Raw genomic sequence first — 17937 nt, 5'->3', positions numbered from 1 at the left:
TTTATAAGAAAAGTCCTTGAAATGAAACTATTGCATCATCTAAAACTTGATAGTTATTACGAAATTTTTCTTTTTTTTTTTCTTGACCAGTTTGTTCTCCCTTTGTCTATGTATGAGAGTGAGGAAGTATAGCCCAGAAGTCCAGTAGCTGGAAAAGCGGAAGCTCCTCCCCACCTCACCCCGCTCACCAAGGCACAATTGTCACTGTCTGGAGATGATTGTTTTGGTTGGTGCAACTGGGTCAGGGGCAGTGCTGCTAGAATCTAGTAGCCAGGGATACGGCTCAACATCCTACAATACACAGGACAGCCTCCCTACACCTTCAACAAAGAATTATCAGGCCCAAAAAGTCCATAGTGCCTAGGCTGAAAAACCCTGCTGTATGGTACTTTTGTCATAGCACTTCATAAAGACAACTATAATTGTCAACTGGTTGACCTTCCCGGCTAAACAAGCCAGCATCATGAGAATAGGTGATACAGGTATCTCGTTGAGTATTTGGCACATAGTTGACAATAAGAACTGAAGGAAGATGGGAAGATACATCCAGATTCAAATGTAGAGCCCAGTAAGATCATGCTTCTTGTTTTCTTGAACCATTTCCCACCTTCCTTTGGGCAATATAATTGGTCACTTGATAAGCATTTCATTCTTCAACATTTAACAAATATTTATTAAGCACTTACTATATATTACCAGTATTTTAATGTCAACTGGTGGTTGTTGGCATCAATTCAGCGTCAATTCAAGGCCAACAGGAATCCCCAACTTGGGATGAGGTGAAGGAGGAGACTTTATTCTGTGTAAACAGCTCATTTGTGATATAGCATGACAGCATGGCTGTGGAATAGCTTAATAATGTTACAGCTCAATTATAAAACAGTATGACTGTGAAATAGGCGGCTTGGCCTATTATACATCCACTTGGGAGTATTCAGAGAGCGTCTTTGTAGCATGGTTCCATCCCACTCCAGCTACACAGGTATACTAGAATTCACTCTGGTCCAAACTCTTATTTCAGCTACAGCCCTGCTAACTTATACAGAGAGAAGTCCCTGCCTCTGGTCCTTGATTTGTCCATTCTCATGCAAACGAGGACTCCAAACCTTCACAGTTTGGCCCAAAAAGTACTGTCCCAATTGATCATAATAGAGCTGTTCTACCAGTGGAGATGCTAATGAAGATATAGCTGTTCAGATCCAATTGGCAGGGGAAATCTCAGTCCTATTGTTTGAAATGCACTTCCAGGAACACCTTTATAAGGGTTGGCTCTCAGCACAAGGTAGGAACACAGTGCAGATAGCAGGCAGTTTAGCGCAGGTTTCTATCTGAAGCTCAGCTTGCATGAGAGGCTCCTGTTTAGCGACAGCTGTTAGTTTCTGGGTTTCTGTTTTTGGTTTGGGTTTTGGTTTTTTTGAGTCCAGTTAGCCACCAGGAGCCCTTCCTGGTAGATATTTTCTTTCTCAGAAGCAACAGTAGGTACCGGGAATACAGCAATAAGCAAGGCAGAGTCAAACTTCACTCGAATGAAATTTATTCTTATAAGGGAAGACAAACAATAAACAAGGAAACAAGGTGGTTTCAGACAGTGATAAATATTATGAAGAAAATATATGTGTAATATAATAGGGAATGATGGGGCTGGATGACACACTCTAGGTAGGGTGAGCTGGTGGCTGCTGAACTAATGTTGGGAGTGAGCCAGCCATGGAAAGCTCCAGGCTGGGGGAAGACTTAGGTGGAGACAAGTGCAATTGCAAAGACCCTGAGTGGAAACAGACTGGCCATTCAATGAAGACCAAGTGGAGGATCCAATCATATGCCATGAAAATATTTGGATTCTATTCTAACTGCAACCAGAAGCCTGATTTCTGTTGTTAAAAGAACACTAGGGCTTCTTTGGGAGAATGTATGAAATATCTACTACATTCAGAGTCTAAAATACCTATCATAAAATACTTAAGTCACGTTTCTCTGGTACCTCTTGTCAAAAAGGAAACCTCCCAAATCCAGAAGGGGGCGCTCTAGGCGCAGGGTCGACGGACTGTAACGCTCAGCACTGGTTCTCTTGAAGAAGTCGTTTCCGGGAGCGGCCGCGTAGCCCGGAGCCTTCCTTTCTATCCGCGCGTCTCTGTGGTCGCCGGGGCCCCGCCCCTCCCTGGCAAGTAGTGTGCTCTTCGTACTCTGCCCGGAGCTGACCCGGGAGAAACCGTTCTTAAGAATCGGTCGGATCCCGGGTCATGGCGGTCCCGGGGCCCGCGCCCGGGAATGGCGCTAGGTGAGCAGGGTGACTGGGGAGGACGGTCCGGGCCTCAAGGCGTCCTACTGAGGGCTGTGTGGGGAAGGGGCTCCACTGCCTAACGCCCTAGTCCACGGCGCTTGAAGAGCCGCCGCCCCGGGGCAAGAGGAGCTCCAGAAGGGGCGCCCACTCTCTCCTCCCATCCGAGGCCGCCCTCCAGCTTCGCGGGAACTTCTGCCAACCCCTGCATCTTGGGTGTGGGATCCTCTCTCGGAACTGGCTTTTTTTTTTTTTTTTTTTTTCTCTCTAAGATCTTCAAGTACGCAGAACTGGCTTGTTCCTTTTTCTCAGTTCTTGGCTTACTGTGGGCCAGTGCAAAGCCCTTCTAGTGTTTTATCATCTTCCTGTCTTCATTCCTTATTGTCAATCCCATTTCACTCCCCTTCTGAGACATCCACTTGGGAGTATTAAGAGAGCGTCTTTACAGCCCACTTTACATAAGTTTGCGTATGTGTTATCTTGAAAAATATATAGTGGTTTTGTATTCATATAAATGATAACATGATGTGATTCTTTTAAAAACTTTTTATCTCAGCATTGCGTTTTTGAGATCACACATGCTGTACTAATCTAGTTTTCACCTCTGCTGCATGGTGCTACTCGAAGTGCATTAGACCCCATTTTGCTTATACATTCCCCTAGTAATGAACACTTACATTGCTTCCAATTTTAACTACCACAAGCCATACTGGCACTTGTCTTCTTATGGTTGTGGGTGAATTTCTCTGCATTATTCACACCAGTTTAGTATGCTAGGACATACCTAATTCTGCTAAATCGTTTTCTGGAATGGCCACACCAGATTATGCTTCCGGACAGCATTAAATAAAGGTTTCTCCATTACTCCCGCCTCCAACGTTTGATATTGTTTGGTTTTCTAATGTTTAACAGTCTGATGTTTGTAAGGTGGTATCCCATCGTATTAATTTTTATGTATTAAGCATTCGAGTTTCTGAATCTTTTCTGAATCACCTATATCCTTTTCCCACTTTTCTATGGATTTCTTGTTTTCCTGACTTGCAGGAATTCCATGCATACTTTAGATTTTAATTCCTTGTGGTTTTACTCTGCAAGTACTTTCTCCAAGTCTTTTAACTTAATCTATAATACTGTGAACAAAAATATTTAATTCTAAGTGAAATTTATTAGTTTTCCCCTTTATATTTTGTGGCTTGGGGATCTTATGTGACAAATACCTTCCAGTTATATCTTAATTAAGATATTCTTCTGCAGTTCCTTCTATTAATAACTAAATAGTTACTTTTCACATTTACTTTTTTAATCCATTTGGAGTTTTTAAAGTTAATTTTTTGTAAATGATTTGAGATAATCTAAATTTTCCTCCACCATTTTCAATAAGTAACTAATGAATTAATAATTAAAAATTAGAGAAGCTCTGTAGTACAGTTAAGAGCACAGATTCTTGGATCCAGGCTGTACATGTTCAAGCCCTAAGGCTGCCACTTGCCAGGTGGGTGACAGGACAACATACTTAATCTCTTTTGCCTCAGTTCCTCTTTCATAAAATAGGCTATATTCTCCATATCTTAGGGTTGTGACAATTAAATGAATTCTGCACTGGTTCTCTTGAAGAAGTATAAAACATGTAGAACAGTACTGGGCACATAGTATGTGCTTAGTAAGTGTTGACAACTATTAGTATTACTATGTCCTTCCTTATAATGTAACCTCTCTGAGGTGCCCATGTAACCGTAGCTTTTTTTTGAGGGGATTTGTGTTGGGGTTTTTTTTTGGTCTCTCTGTTTCATTGGTCTTTTCGTTTCTGTATTAATACTGTACTTTGTTATTACTTCAGCCCTGTATTATGTTATATCTTAATTACTTGATGGTTTGGGTCTCTTCCTTCTCCTTTCCTATTCTTCACAATTTCTTAAGCTATTCATGGATAAAGTTCTTTCGAGAAGTCCAGCTTTTGATTGGTATTACACTGAATTTATAGATAACATTTGTCAGAAATGAGGTCTTTATAATATTAAATCATGCCAGCTCTGTCAATTTAATTCTTCTTTCATATCCTACAGTAGAACTTTTTGTTTTTCCTCTAAAATGTCATATACATTCTTTTTAAAAGTTAATTCCTGGATATTTTATAGTTTTTCTACATTTTTCTTTTGTAAATGACTTTTTCTTTATGTTTTCCAGTTAATTATTGTTGGTATAGAAACCTATTGATCTATGTTTGTTAACCCTATATCTAGCTGAACTTTCATTTCCAACATTTTGTCTACTGATTTGCTGTTTCCTGTGGAAACGATCACATTTCTGCAAATAACGACAATTTAATTTCTCTCCTTTCAGTCCTTTTGCCTCATTTCTTTTTCTTGCTTTACTGCTTTAGCCAGGATTTTAAAATCCTTGATGGAGTGGGCTTCCTTGTCTTCTTCGTGACCATAAAGAGGATATGGCTAAAATTTCTTCATTAGCTAAGTTTTTTGCTGTAGATTTTTGGTAAGTAACTTTTCAGAGCATTTAGCAACTTAAAGAAATTCCTTTCTATCCCTGGTCTGTTCCAGACCTACCGTCTTCAGCATTTGTAAACCATTCTTTCTGAACGGCCTGGACCCCACCACAGAATGTAATAAGCTTGGTAACTGCTCTTTAAGGCTCAGCTGCCCTCTTAGATTTCTTTCTGCTTCTGCTTCTCTTCTTCAGGCCCAAGTTAGATCTGCAATTTCTCCAGCGGTTCCTGCAGATACAGAAGGTTTTGTTTCCTTCTTGGTCATCACAGAATGCCTTGATGTTCCTGACCCTTTTGTGTCTGGCCCTCTTGGGTGAGTGAGTGAGCCCAGGCTAGAGGCGGGAGGGCAGCCCTGGTTTTCGATCCTTTTCCTTCTCTGGGGTAATAATGAGGCAAGGACTCAAGAGGAAGCCTCCCTCCTTTTTGTACCCCTCATTACTGATTTCTGACTTCTCTCCTTGCCCCCAGAACAACTCGTGATCTACCAGGTTGGCTTGATCCCCAGTCAGTACTACGGGGTCCTGGGAAACAAAGACTTGGATGGATTTAAGACCTTGACCTTCCTGGCTGTCACGCTCATCGTTCTCAACTCCATGGTAAGTTCTTCTTGTGTCTCTTTTCCTTTCCAGCCTAATAAGAATGGAATGCTCAGTGGACTTAGCCACCAGGAAGCAGGAATCAAGCTAGGGTGTATGACCTCTCCCTTTTCTGGGAACTTAAGGTCAGAAACCTAGGTAGGGCATTGATCTTGCTATTGACACACTGAGACTAATTCCTTGGGTCTTTCAAGCTCCCAGAACCACAAGATTTGGGTTTAATTCAGCATACTGTGGAAATGATCATTGTTCCTTCCATTCCCAGAACTCTTGCTTCAGGGAGCTCAGAGCACTTGAAAACTGGGATCAGCAGCCAGAGCTGCTCTTCTGTGGGGCAAAGGCTATGACTCAGCCTGGCACCATGCCACACCGCCCAGCCTTTGCACCTGCTGTTTTCTCGCAGAATGGCCTTACGCTATCCCTTGTTCACTTGGTTAATGCCTGCTCGCTTTTCAAGATTCTTCTGTTGTCACCTCCTTCAAGTCCTCCTTAACTTTCTCCTCCATGCTTCCTCTACCAAACTCTGTCCTTTACTTAACCAATATTTTGAGTTTCCCTCTGCTGTAACACTCTTTACACCCTTGTAATTGTCTGTTTCTTGGCTAGACTGAACTCATTACAATTTCCCTCATGCTTATTAGCACATAAATGGTGAATGGTGAGAGCCAAGGCTCTGCTAGGACTCCAGCCTAATGCTCTCTCTCAGGCTGTGCTTAACCTGTTTTCTTGGGGAAGCCACTTCTCACACTTTGGCACTTTTGTTGGATCTTTGGTCAGTAAGCACCCATGTATACAGAACCGGGTTCCAAGTTGTGGGGACAGAAAACTAAGAACATAAATAGAATAGAAAACACTGTCCTCAATCTCCAGAAGCTCATATGCTCTCAGAATAAGACAGGAGCTAGAGGGTCTTGCCTTTGGTAAGCCCTTCAGTATTTGGCAAAGGAATGAACATGTGAGTGAGTGAAGAAGGGAGAAGTCCCATGACTGGACACTTTAAACAAGCGGAGAAGCTGAGTGGACAGAGTAATCCAAGTGGGCCAGGACGGGTCCCCAGAGGCTTTCTGCCAGCCCTGAGCTTTGAGCTGAACTGAGACTTGCAGGAAGCCATTCTCCCTCTCCTTCCCTTGCCCTTGCCTCCCCCACTGTGCAGCTGAAGAGCTTTGACCAGTTCACCTGTAACCTGTTGTACGTAAGCTGGAGGAAGGACCTCACCAAGCACCTCCACCGCCTCTACTTCCGGGGCCGCGTGTACTACACTGTCAACGTGCTGCGGGATGACATCGATAACCCGTAGGCCCCCCTCTCGGTCCTACTACCCTCTGCCTGGTTCCATCCATCTGACTCATCTCATTGACTCAGAGATCATCTACAGTTATTTGCAGATGCCACTAAGAGCCATGGGAGGAGGATGCTCTGCAGGGGACTCCTGGAGAGGCTGCTGGGCTGAGAATAGGGAGCTAAAATATGAGAGTGGCTTGCTTTTGTCCATTTCATATCCTGGGCTTCCGACTCCGGCCCCCTCTCAAGAGAGTGTCTTTGCTAGAAAAAGCTAGAAAATCAGCTCTCAGCAGTAAAAGAAAATGCTGTTTAGAACTCAGTCTAGGATTTAAATCTTTATTCTGTCACCTCCCAGCATATAGGCCATAAGTTCACTAAGCCCCAGGTTCCCTTTCTGTAAAATGAGGATAACAATAGTTTCAAAGGATGCAGTGAGGATAAAATGATATTCATGTAATGCAAATGTACAGTGCCTGGCGCATAGCAAGTGTTCCAATGTAAATTAGCTATTGTGATTTTACAGGTAAGGACGCTGAAGCCCAGAGAATGCAAGTGACTCATGTCTCATTGGGAATAGGAGTCACTGTGGCCCTGGCGGTGTAATGGGACATATGGGGCCTCCTCACCCATTTCCTCCCCACACACCACCCTCCCAAGCACTTTGTTGCCTAGGGTGATCTTTCCTCAGCACAAGCTGAGTTTTGCAGCAAAGATTCTTGGGAAGCTGCTGCCGCCGCTGCTTACCTGTCTCTCCTAGGCCTCTTCTCTGTGGCTTTATCCATGGAAGCTTCCGCAGTCAGGTAGCTAAAATGGGGGCAGACCCAGGCTCATAAAAAAGAGATTGGGAGGAGTGAGATAGATGGAGTAGCTTTCCTGATCATCTAGAAACTTAGCTCACCTACCCTCAGAACTGACTCAGGACCCCTGGGTGCTGGACTTTTCAATTGCCACTTTTTCTGAGGGGTAAACGAAGGCACCGTAAGAAGCAACTCTCCAGAACCTTGTGTAGAGGTCCCGAGGGTCTCATTGCCTCTGGGAAACCCACCCTTGACTGAGTCCATCTCCCCATGGGGCCATTCCTGACGGTACTGGAAGGTCAGAATGAGAGGTAACATGGAACTGTCAGCTTTCTCAACCCTCAATTCCAGCTCCTTGGGTCTAGTTACTCTGTGTCATTGGCTTCAGGGACCAGCGCATCAGCCAGGACGTGGAGCGGTTCTGCCGACAGCTCAGCAGCATGGCCAGCCAGCTGATCATCTCCCCCTTCACCCTCGTCTATTACACCTATCAGTGCTTCCAAAGGTGAAGCCTCTCCTCTTGCCAGAATCCCTCCTGCTCCCCCACCTGCTCCCCCACCTCTGTATCCCAGAGGTCCCTCACTCACACAAGCTCTCCCAGGTCAAGGTCCAAAAGAGACTAGTCTTCCCCTCTTCCCACCTGCACCCAGAAGTCTTCCTGTCTCATGTGCTTGGGCCCCTGCCATCCCTTTGGCCCTGTGGTATTTCAGTGTGACAGGGATCCTGATGCTCTGACAGCTGGGGGCAGGAGTCAGGGCTGAGGCCTGCGGGGGTATGTGGCCGCCCCCCACCCTCCCTCTCTGCCTTTCAGCACAGGCTGGCTCGGACCCGTGAGCATCTTCGGGTATTTCATCTTTGGAACCGTGGTGAACAAAATGTTGATGGGGCCCATTGTGGTGAAGCTGGTACAGCAAGAAAAGCTAGAGGGGGATTTCAGGTGTGTGTCCCTTGCTTGAGGTTTCTGAGCTGGTCATGATGATTAAGGAATGGAGTCTGGAGTAAGGCTGCCTAAGTTCAAATCCCAGCTGTACCACTTACTAGCCATGTGCTCTTGGGCAAGGTCTTTAACCTATCTAAACTTGGTTTCCCATCGCTAAAATAGGGATGATACCATTATTTAAAAGAATTGTGAGGAGGATTAAAGACATATGAGAAGTATGAGAATGCTGTCTGGTTGGCCATCATCATCACCCCTTGGCCTTTTTATGTGCTCTGTTCCCAGCCAATGAATCCAGCCCCTACTCCGTGCTTCCTGGCCTCCTCCTTCCAGCTGTGGGAGAAGGAGGCGGTTAGGGCACCTGCTCTCTCTGGAGCGAGGCAAGGGGCCACCCTGTTTGCAGGGCTCCTACCACCCTGTGACAGTCCAGGAAAGGGTCAGGCTGAGGCAGCCAGTTTCAGGGTGGAGCTGGGCCCCTCTTGGTTTGAAGGTCTTCTTAATCCAGGTCTTCGAAAGGAGAGGGGCCAGTACTGCCCACTGTCAGCACATATTTCCCTTTGGTCTGCCCAGGTTCAAGCACATGCAGATCCGGGTGAATGCTGAGGCTGCTGCTTTTTTCAGGTGAGTCTAGTTGGGATAGTTCCCCTCCTGCCCCATCAGAGCTGCTAGTGGAGGTGGCAGAGAAGACGAACGGTATAACCCTCCCGCCTCCATCTAGCCCAGGGTTGAGCAACCTCACACTTGGCTATGACCCTCTCCCCTTATCTCTCACTGTCCTTGTCTGCCTCATTCTTAGGTCCAGGGATTTGTTTCTGAAGCTAGTGTTTCCACTTAGCGGCCTAGCATGGGGTCTAAATTTGTTCCAAGAATGAAATGAGTGAATATTTCATTGTCTTGCTGATGCCTAAGGCAATGCCTCTGCCTCTGTCTTTTTGTCTGTAAAATGGCTTCTCACTACCCTCCCCCCACCTTTTCTGCCAGGAGAATTTCTGCCCATCCTTGAAGCCCAAAGTCACTTCATCCTGGGAGCCTTCCCAGACTCCCTTGGTAGTCAAGCCTGTTTGTTGCCGTAGCCCTGAAGACACTCTACTCATGTCATACTTTCCATTTCCAGATGAAAGATGCAGTACACCTGCCTACCCCCTGAACTGGGGGCTCCTCCAGGATAGGGACTGCTTTACCACCTTTTCATCACCCTGGCTTACTAGCATAGCATCTGCTACACAGTGACTGCTCCCTGTATATTTGTTTAATAATAGCAGCTATTATTTATTGGGGGTCCATCATGTGCCTAGCACTTTATATTCAGAAATTCCCACTATAGCCTATTACTTAGGTATTATAACCTCCACTTTACAGAAGAGAAAACAGACTCTAAGACAAGTAACCCATCAGTCACACCCAGCTGGTAACTGGCCAGAGCCAGGATTTGAACCAGGTCATCCCAATCTAGAGTTCAGGTTCTTTCTGCAGGCAATACCATATTGAATGAATGAAGCAGTGAATAGATGCTAGTGGCGGAAAGGGTCTGAAGTGAAGATCGTTTGGATGGACTTCCTTAAAGAAGAGTGTGATGAGGGACAGAGGGCCCCCAGCCTGGCTGAGGCTCTCCAGGCCCCATGGACATCCCAGCCTTTCTCATCAGAGCTGGACACGTGGAACACATGAGGACAGACCGTAGGCTGCAGAGACTCCTTCAGACCCAGAGGGAGCTGATGTCCAAGGAGCTCTGGCTGTACAGTAGGTGGAGGGAACCCTGGGAGGCAGGAACTACGGGATTGGAATAGACCCCCTTCTCTGTCTTCTTTCTCTCTGCACTGGCATATTTGCTCTGATGAAGGAATTCACCAGGGGGAGCCACCGCCTTTGCAGTGTGTGGCCTCAGGAGAATGAGGATCTGGGGAATAGCTCAGCCCTGCTTGGCTTCCCACTCCCCTCAGAGCACAGAAGTTTCCCCGGGTCTCATGCAGTCTGTCTTTACAGTCGGTGTCAACATGTTTGACTATTTGGGCAGCATCCTGAGTTATGTCGTGATAGCCATCCCCATTTTCGGTGGCATCTATGGAGACCTGAGCCCCACAGAGCTCAGCACTCTAGTCAGCAAGGTGAGAATCCCTCCTGGTGACCTCCTCATGCTGCCCCCTCTGCCCTTTGCCCCAGTGCCCAGGGCCTGGGAGTCAAGGCCTGTGCTCACTGCTGTTCGTTCTGTCCAGAACGCCTTTGTTTGCATTTACCTCATCAGCTGCTTCACCCGGCTCATCGACCTCTCCACCACACTCTCAGATGTGGCTGGTTACACACACAGGTGAGGTTGCATCCTACCCCTCTACTTTCTAAACAAAGTGTGTGCCACCGGAAGCAGTAGCTGAATAAGAAAAAGAATGGAAAATCTCCCCCATATACTAGTGGTTATGAGAGCAAAAGGAATATCGCCTTCATCTGGGCCTCCAGACCCACCTCAGGTTTTCACTTTTTGCTCAGGATCGGGGAGCTTCAGGATGCCCTGCTGGACATGTCCCTGAAGTCACAGGACAGTGAGATCCTGGACGACAGCGAATGGGACTTGCACAGGTGAGTAGTGGGCTAGTAGTGTGTGCAGTGGTTGAGAACACAGGCTCTAGAACCGCCCAGCTTGGGTTCCCCCTGGAGCCCTGCCCCTTCCCAGTTGGGCAGCAGAGTTGTACAGAGCAAATGAAAGAAGTCTGTGTTGTGCCAGACTTCTTTAGAAACGTTCCCAGTCAGTGTTGCTGTTCCAGCATCCATGGTGTTCATTTCTGCCATCCCCCACCTGATGATAGAAACAGTGCAAGCACTGCCTGGCCTGAGGTAACAAAATCTGAATAGTAGCCCTGCCTCATTCTCCGCCGAGCCCTGCCACCTGCCCCTTTCCTAGGGCTTGTCTCTTCTTCGTCCCCAAGCCTCACTCAGGCGCCGAGATGTCTTTATTCTTGTATCATTGCAGGCTCTGTGATGTTTCCGACCTTTCTGTGCATCGAGAATTTGTTTCATGTCCTCACTTTTCTTGGGCAAATTACTTAAGGGTTCTAGGTCTCGGTTTCTTCATCTCTATAGAGATGACCTTCCTCTTAGGGTCGTTGTGAGGATTAGATATCATAGTTCTTAGAAAGTGCTTGGACAGTGACCACAAAAAGAAAAAAGTCTGAATTCCAGGGCCTACACTTAACTGTCTCCTTAGGAACGAATGCCTTAACTGTTGCTCCTGTTCAAAATAAAAGCTTCATGTAACTGATCCCAGAGGCTGGGGTGATGGCGCAGAGACTATAGGAAACCAGAGTTGCTATTCCTTGGGGTAGATGGGCATCCATGGAGGGCCAGAAACTTAAAAAAAAAATAAAACCTTTAATATTACCACTCCTGTTCTTATCCTCAGCCCTCTAGTCACACTGTGATGCCACCAACATTAGAGTTAGGCAAATTCAGCTCTGTGACCCTGAGCAAGTTGCTTAGCCACTTGACTCGCTTTCCTCACCTGCCAAGTTGGGGATGATATCTGTGATTCATGAATGCTGAGACTAAGACTAGTCGTGTGAGGCTTTGACCAGCCTGGCGCAAAGTAGGTGCCTCAGCTCCATTTCTGTGTGAGTTTGCCTGGGCCGCTATACCAAAATACCACAGACTGGGTGGCTCAAACAAAAGACATTTATTTCCTCACAGTTCTGCAGTCTAAAAGTCCAAGATCAAGGTGTTGGGCAGGCTTGTTTTCTCCTGAGGCCTGCCTTCTTGGCTTGCAGATGGCCATTTTCTCACTGAGTCCTCACATGGCCTTTTCTCTGCATGTACAGCCCTGTTACTTCCCTCTTCTTGAAAGGACACCAGTCATATTGGGTTAGGGCCCTACCCTAAGGGCCTCATTTTAACATAATCACTTCTTAAAGACCCTGTCTCCAAATGTGGTTACATTCTGAGAAACTGGGGGTTAGAACTTCAACATATGAGTCTGAGGACACAATTCAGCTCATAACAACCTGCTGATCCAGAGATGGTGTCCCCAAGGAAAGGAACCACCCCCCCCACAACACACACACCTGGCAGTACTGACACTTCTTATCTTCCCCACCCACCCCCTTCTCTCACTCCAGAGCCCCAGGCTGGCCAGCAGTAGAGCCAACAGACACAGCTTTCCTTCTGGAGCGGGTCTCCATCTCTGCCCCCTCTTCTAACAAAACTTTAATCAAGGATCTGAGCCTGAAGATCTCCCAGGGGCAGAGCCTGCTCATCACGGGCAACACGGGCACCGGCAAGACCTCCTTGCTCCGGGTTCTGGGCGGCCTCTGGACGAGCACACAGGGTAAGAACCGGCCCTCCCCACCTCTGAGCCAGCCTTGGCCTGGCCGTGCATGTGTGTGCATATGCGTGCATGCGTGTGCATGTGCGTGCGTGCGTGTGTGTGTGCACACACCTGTGTAGGTATGTGCATTAGAATCCAGCCTTTTTTGTTGGAGAAGGAGAGTGCGAAGCAGTTACCTTCTCTGAGAGATCTCAACATGGAGGTTTCTGTGGGCTCTGCAGGCTCAGTGCAGATGCTGACAGACTTTGGACCCCATGGAGTGCTGTTTCTGCCACAAAAGCCATTCTTCACTGATGGGACCCTTCGGGAGCAGGTCAGCCCAGTTCAGGGCTCACTCCTCCCTTCCTTCCCCACCCACAGCTGGAGCCTCTGGTAGTATGACAGGTCTTAGCCCTCGGGAGTTATTGGGGGCAGGGGTGGGGGACGTCTAGTAAGATGGCCTGTGCCCAAGAACTCCCTGGCTCCGAGAATGTTTATTCACATCCATGGGCTGGGCTGGGCAGTGTACTCAGACCCACTCCCGGGGGGTGGGCTAAGCTGTGGCGCCACAAGCCAAAGATCACACATGTTTGTCGAACACCAAGGATGGATTCTGGGGGCCCTGCCCCATAGTCTGCTGGCCTGGCCTCTCCCATGGGACCCTCAGCCAGGGTGTCCCTTACTCCTCAGGTGGAGAGGAACATGGCCTCTGGCGGTTCCTGGGGCTGTTTCTGAAGGAGGGTAAGCTGTGTGCAGCCCCACCTCTAGTTGGCCCTTATCCCATATGGTTTTTATTTTACCAGGTTATATATCCCCTGAAGGAGATCTACCCGGACTCAGGTGAGCTGGCCTCCTCTGGCGTGTCCTCCCATCTCAATATTTCCTAGCCTCCCTGATCTTGGCCTCAGCTGTGCCCTTTGGGAGAGGCCCCAGCCAGGCTTCTGGGTTCAGGTTGGGTACCCTCCTCCTCCAACCGTTTACTACTATGGGGCCTGTACCTTGACCTTTGTCTTCCTTCCTTGAGAAGAGACACCCACTGCAGGAGGGGAAGTGATGACTTCCTTCACCTGGCCCTTCCCTTATTAGATCTGTAACCTGTCACTTCAGAGCCTTAGCCCAGATTCTGGGGCTCCTACCTCTACCCCCACTGACATGATGTGTCCCATCTATTCTGGCTGCCCAGAAGGAGCTGATTTCTTGAAGAAAGCCTCTCTGTCTTGTAGGTTCTACCGATGATGAGAGGATCATGAGGTTCTTGAAGTTGGCAGGCCTGGTAAGTGAGAGCGGGACCCTGAGGCCCAAGACCACCTGGTAGCATAGACCACAGGTGCTGGCGGCCCAGCAGAGCTGCCCTACTGTCCCTGGGCCCATGACTGGAAGTGCGAGCCTCAGGCAGGGAGAGTGGGAATATAAAGTGGCAGAGGGAACTGTTGGCCATGTCTGGGCAACAAGGGGCACACACTCTGTAAGTAATTTTAAAATAAAATTATTATAAAGAAAATGTGCTTTGTCTTGTCACCATGCTCCAACAAATCTAAGCAATGTAGTTGGTAAGATGTTCCTCCCTGTCCGAGGCAGATTACTCCCATAGCCTCACCCCGGTATGCCGCTGGGCTTGTAGATCTGTCCCAGAGACATGTGTGGTGGGGACTGAGGAGGTTCCTCAGGGTGGCAGGAAGCAGGGATGCGCCCTTTTATGGACATCATTTCCTCTGGGTGTGTTACAGTCCAACTTGGTGGCAAGGACAGAGGGTCTGGACCAGCAGGTCGATTGGAACTGGTAAGGAGGTTGGGGTGCTCCAGATCCAGTTTCCCACAAAGGCAGTGGGTTCCAGGGTCCCAGTGAAGGGATAGAATGGCTCCTGACTCCAAAGTCCAGGTTTCATGCCTTTGGAAGCAGAGTTTTGGCATCACCTTGTGTGGCAGTGGGGCTGTGGTTGAAAGAGGGGTGACGTCTGTCTGTCCTCGGGCCAGCCTCTGCAGTGAGGACCTCTTCCTGCCCAGACCCATTCTGGGCAAAAGCCAAGCTACACCCTCCTTCCTCCAGCAATCTTTTCTCATTCCCTTTTGTTAGGTATGATGTTCTGTCCCCAGGAGAAATGCAGAGGTTGTCCTTTGCCCGGCTTTTCTACCTGCAGCCAAAGTATGCAGGTGAGGTCCACCCTGTAGGTGCACATGCCAGGTATCGTGTATGCCCTTAGGTGTAGCAGCGTGTGTTCATGAAAAACTGGGGTGGCGTTGGTATGGGTAGAAGAGCAAACCTATGCATGGCTGGGCATCTGCCCCGGCAGGAGAGGGTGGCAGGACTCTGCCCAAGAGGCAGCAGTGCTCAGCATCCGCAGAGCAGCTCTGGCTGTGTTGCTCTACTGATTCCTAAGCTTTCTGCCTTTGTAGCAGCTGGAGCTGCCTTGAGAGGGCTTGTGGCTTTATGCTCTGCCATTCGTGAATGGGCATTTCCTCTAGCTGTGCCTGGCAGAGGGATGGTAGGCATGGACTTTGCCAAGGACTGACATCCTTGGGGTAATCAGGGTTCCCTGGATTGAGTGGTCCCAGGCAGTGGCTGGTGCTTATGTACAGGAAGCCAAGGGATTTCGTCCTTCTGCTGGCAAAAGGCTTCCTACATGAAGCCTGGCCTCTGCTCCCATGGCCCATTCTCCCTAAGGCAGGGTTTCCATAAGCCAGAACAGCTTTCAGCCTCCCCCGGGTCCCAGCCAGAAAGCGAGTGGTTGGAGGAGAAGCAGAGGCAAGTGGGGGCAGGACACCATCTCTTCCCATGGGTTCTGCCCTCAGTGCTTGATGAAGCCACCAGTGCCCTGACCGAGGAGGTGGAGAGTGAGCTCTACCGCATTGGCCAGCAGCTGGGCATGACGTTCATCAGCGTGGGACATCGGCGCAGCCTCGAGAAGGTACCCATGCTCACAAGGATAGCTAAGGAGGAGAAAGAGGCCAAGGGTTGGGCCTGGCCAGGGCCAGAGGCCCCTCACAATGGAGATTGGGAGTGGCAGAGGGGTCGATGACTTCTTGTTGTGGCCAAAGCAGCGTAATCTCCGTGTGTTGGCGGTCTCTTATAGTTTCACTCCTGGGGTCTGAAACTCTGTGAAGAAGGAAGATGGGAACTGACCAGAATCAAAATAGAATGAAGCCAAGGATGTGGCTGGCACGAGGAGAGCCAGGCTTCGGGCCAGTCAGCAGTCCCCAGAAGAGACCAGGACGACTGACAGGGCAACGAGTGAGCCCCACGTTCGCCTCACAGGTCCGGTGTGGAGTGCTGGCAGCAGTGGGCTCTCCCAGGTGTGGCCTTCATGGGGCACTCAGCCCTGCCAGGCCTTCTGCTACCTCAGCCAGAGCTCCATACACTCGAAGTGCTGATTCCTTACAAATTACCTCAGATCTTGTTTGCTAATGAGAAACCTAAAAGTGTAGGCTCCATAAGAAATGAAGGGTCAGAGTAGAGAGAATTGGACTTGGAGTCAAGAGATCCAGAGATCTTTTAAATTTGTTAAATTTTGCAACAATAGATTTTTAACTGAGTCAACTATTTAAATTTTATAACTTTTTTTTTTTAAAGATAAACATTAAAAAAAAATTTGCAGCTTTCCCCCTTTCTCTTTCTTCTCCATTATAAGATCATCTTAGTAACTGAATTTCCAGACTTGTATTTGAGAGCCTGGAGGGAAGGGAACAGCACTTTGCACCGTACTGGAATGTTCTGTCCCTGGTTTTTCACTTTACTCCACGTCACTCCTTTTCCATTTGCCAGTTGTATCCAAGCCACTAACCTCTAGAGCCCTTCTGTTTTTCTTGTCTTAACTCAGATGAAAATAAATCCCTTTCCTCCTCAGCTAAAATAAAGTTGAGATTTTTCAAAAATAATATATATTAGAGAACAACAACCAGTTGAACAGATAAACCCCAGGAATCGTAAAAGCATGAGATAGAAAGTTTTTGAGCTCAAAGTCCGTATTCTAGAACAATATTCCCCAAAGTTCAGTTACCAGCATATCACCTTCATGATTTTTGCCAGATCTGTGTATATCTTGTACTGTTAACTACTTAATATTTTTTTAAGTTGACTCACTTTTTAAATTTAATGCATTTAAAAAAGAATATTTATATTCGATATAAGTAGAAAGTAACTCTAAAAATGAATCAATAAAAACCAAACAGTGTTTTAAAATTGCAGCTCAATACTATGGCCTGCAGAGACAGCCCGAGGCTCACTCACTGTACACAGGGAGGTTAAGGGGTATTACAGGAGTCGGATGTACTAACAACCAACTGAGATTTTTCTCCTTCATAAAATGAGAAAGTTGGAATGGGAACTACAAGGGAAATAAATTTCTCACTAAAAGACTGGAAGTTATATAATGCTTTGTTGGTATCGCAGAAAATGATCCCACATGTGAGGTGGCAGTCCCAGATAACTGATACCACCCCGGGTAACTGAAGTCTCATGCCACCTGGCTTGGCTGGCATGTAGGCCTTGGGCCTGTTCTTATTCAGCTCCGCCCTGTAGGGGTGCTAAAGCAGTGTGTCTCGGTGCTAAGCTGAGAAAGTAAATGCCTCATCAGGTGTGATGGCGTGACAGTGTGTACTAGGGAATCTAGAAAGCCACATGCATGGCCAGGACAGGATGCGTGCTCAGAAAGGATCCGATAAGACCCCTGGCTTTCATTCACCTCTTCCTAGTCTCTGGGCTCAGTCCAAGCAGAAAATAAAGGCCAAGGTAGAGTTATAAACTCTGGCCAAGTGTTGAAGGAGCGCCCCAGCACAGAGCCAGTCTGGGAGAGATGGAGTTGGAGGAGGGGGTTCAGTTGTTTTTAGCTCCTGTTATTCAAGAAAGTCTCTGTCAAAATACTAGCTCAATAGAGACTTCAAGTGACCACATGTGACAGGGATGATGGTCTTTGCACACACGAACCAGTGTGGAACAGAATCGAGAGTCCAGAAGTAAACCATATTTATATGGACAAATAATTTTCAACAAAAAAGCCAAAAACATACAGTGGAGAAAGGAAAGCCTCTTCAATAAATGGTGCTGGGAAAATTGGAAGGCCACCTGCAAAAGAATGAAACTAGACTGTTGTCTATAACCACACACCAAAATTAACTCAAAATGGATTAAGGACCTGAAAATAAGACTGGAATCAATATAATGCATAGAAAAAAACTTAGGAACTAAACTCAAGGACCTTGGACTTAAAGAGGATTTTATAAATTTGACCTCAAAGGCAAGGGAAGTAAAAGCAAAATGAACATG

General features: G+C 47.4%; 1 protein-coding gene across 5 annotated transcripts; it reads left to right on the top strand.

Moving 5' to 3' along the window:
- The first annotated feature begins 2124 nt into the window (after window positions 1-2124).
- ABCD4 (ATP binding cassette subfamily D member 4) lies at window positions 2125-17030 on the top strand. Of its 5 annotated transcripts, XM_006925441.3 has the most exons (19): window positions 2127-2278; window positions 4973-5091; window positions 5247-5374; window positions 6528-6667; window positions 7841-7957; window positions 8264-8389; window positions 8960-9010; window positions 10035-10129; window positions 10373-10494; window positions 10603-10694; window positions 10871-10960; window positions 12490-12698; window positions 12920-13011; window positions 13481-13517; window positions 13901-13950; window positions 14405-14457; window positions 14752-14828; window positions 15468-15583; window positions 15749-17030. In XM_006925441.3, exons 1-19 carry the CDS (start codon window positions 2241-2243, stop codon window positions 15815-15817), a joined length of 1821 nt encoding a protein of 606 aa, XP_006925503.1. In that variant the 5' UTR covers window positions 2127-2240; the 3' UTR covers window positions 15818-17030. The 5 variants fall into 5 exon arrangements, with proteins under 5 accessions (XP_024897826.1, XP_006925503.1, XP_015455201.1 ...); XM_025042058.1 differs by lacking the exon at window positions 8264-8389 and having other exon boundaries at window positions 2125-2278; XM_025042060.1 differs by lacking the exon at window positions 4973-5091 and having other exon boundaries at window positions 2160-2278.
- The last annotated feature ends 907 nt before the right edge of the window (window positions 17031-17937 follow it).

Source organism: Pteropus alecto, unplaced genomic scaffold (genome assembly GCF_000325575.1).
Source record: "Pteropus alecto unplaced genomic scaffold, ASM32557v1 scaffold8, whole genome shotgun sequence".
Lineage (NCBI taxonomy): Eukaryota > Metazoa > Chordata > Mammalia > Chiroptera > Pteropodidae > Pteropus > Pteropus alecto.
The sequence above is the reverse complement of the archived record's forward strand: the minus strand, read 5'-3'. Positions and strand labels throughout refer to the sequence as shown.

Bases quoted from the DNA above. Each gene is read 5' to 3' on its own strand.
- ABCD4 (XM_006925441.3), top strand. From the start codon at position 2,241: ATGGCGGTCCCGGGGCCCGCGCCCGGGAATGGCGCTAG. The intron at 13,951-14,404 runs GTAAGTGAGAGC...GGTGTGTTACAG, and splicing joins TCTTGAAGTTGGCAGGCCTG to TCCAACTTGGTGGCAAGGAC. The intron at 14,829-15,467 runs GTGAGGTCCACC...TTCTGCCCTCAG, and splicing joins CCTGCAGCCAAAGTATGCAG to TGCTTGATGAAGCCACCAGT.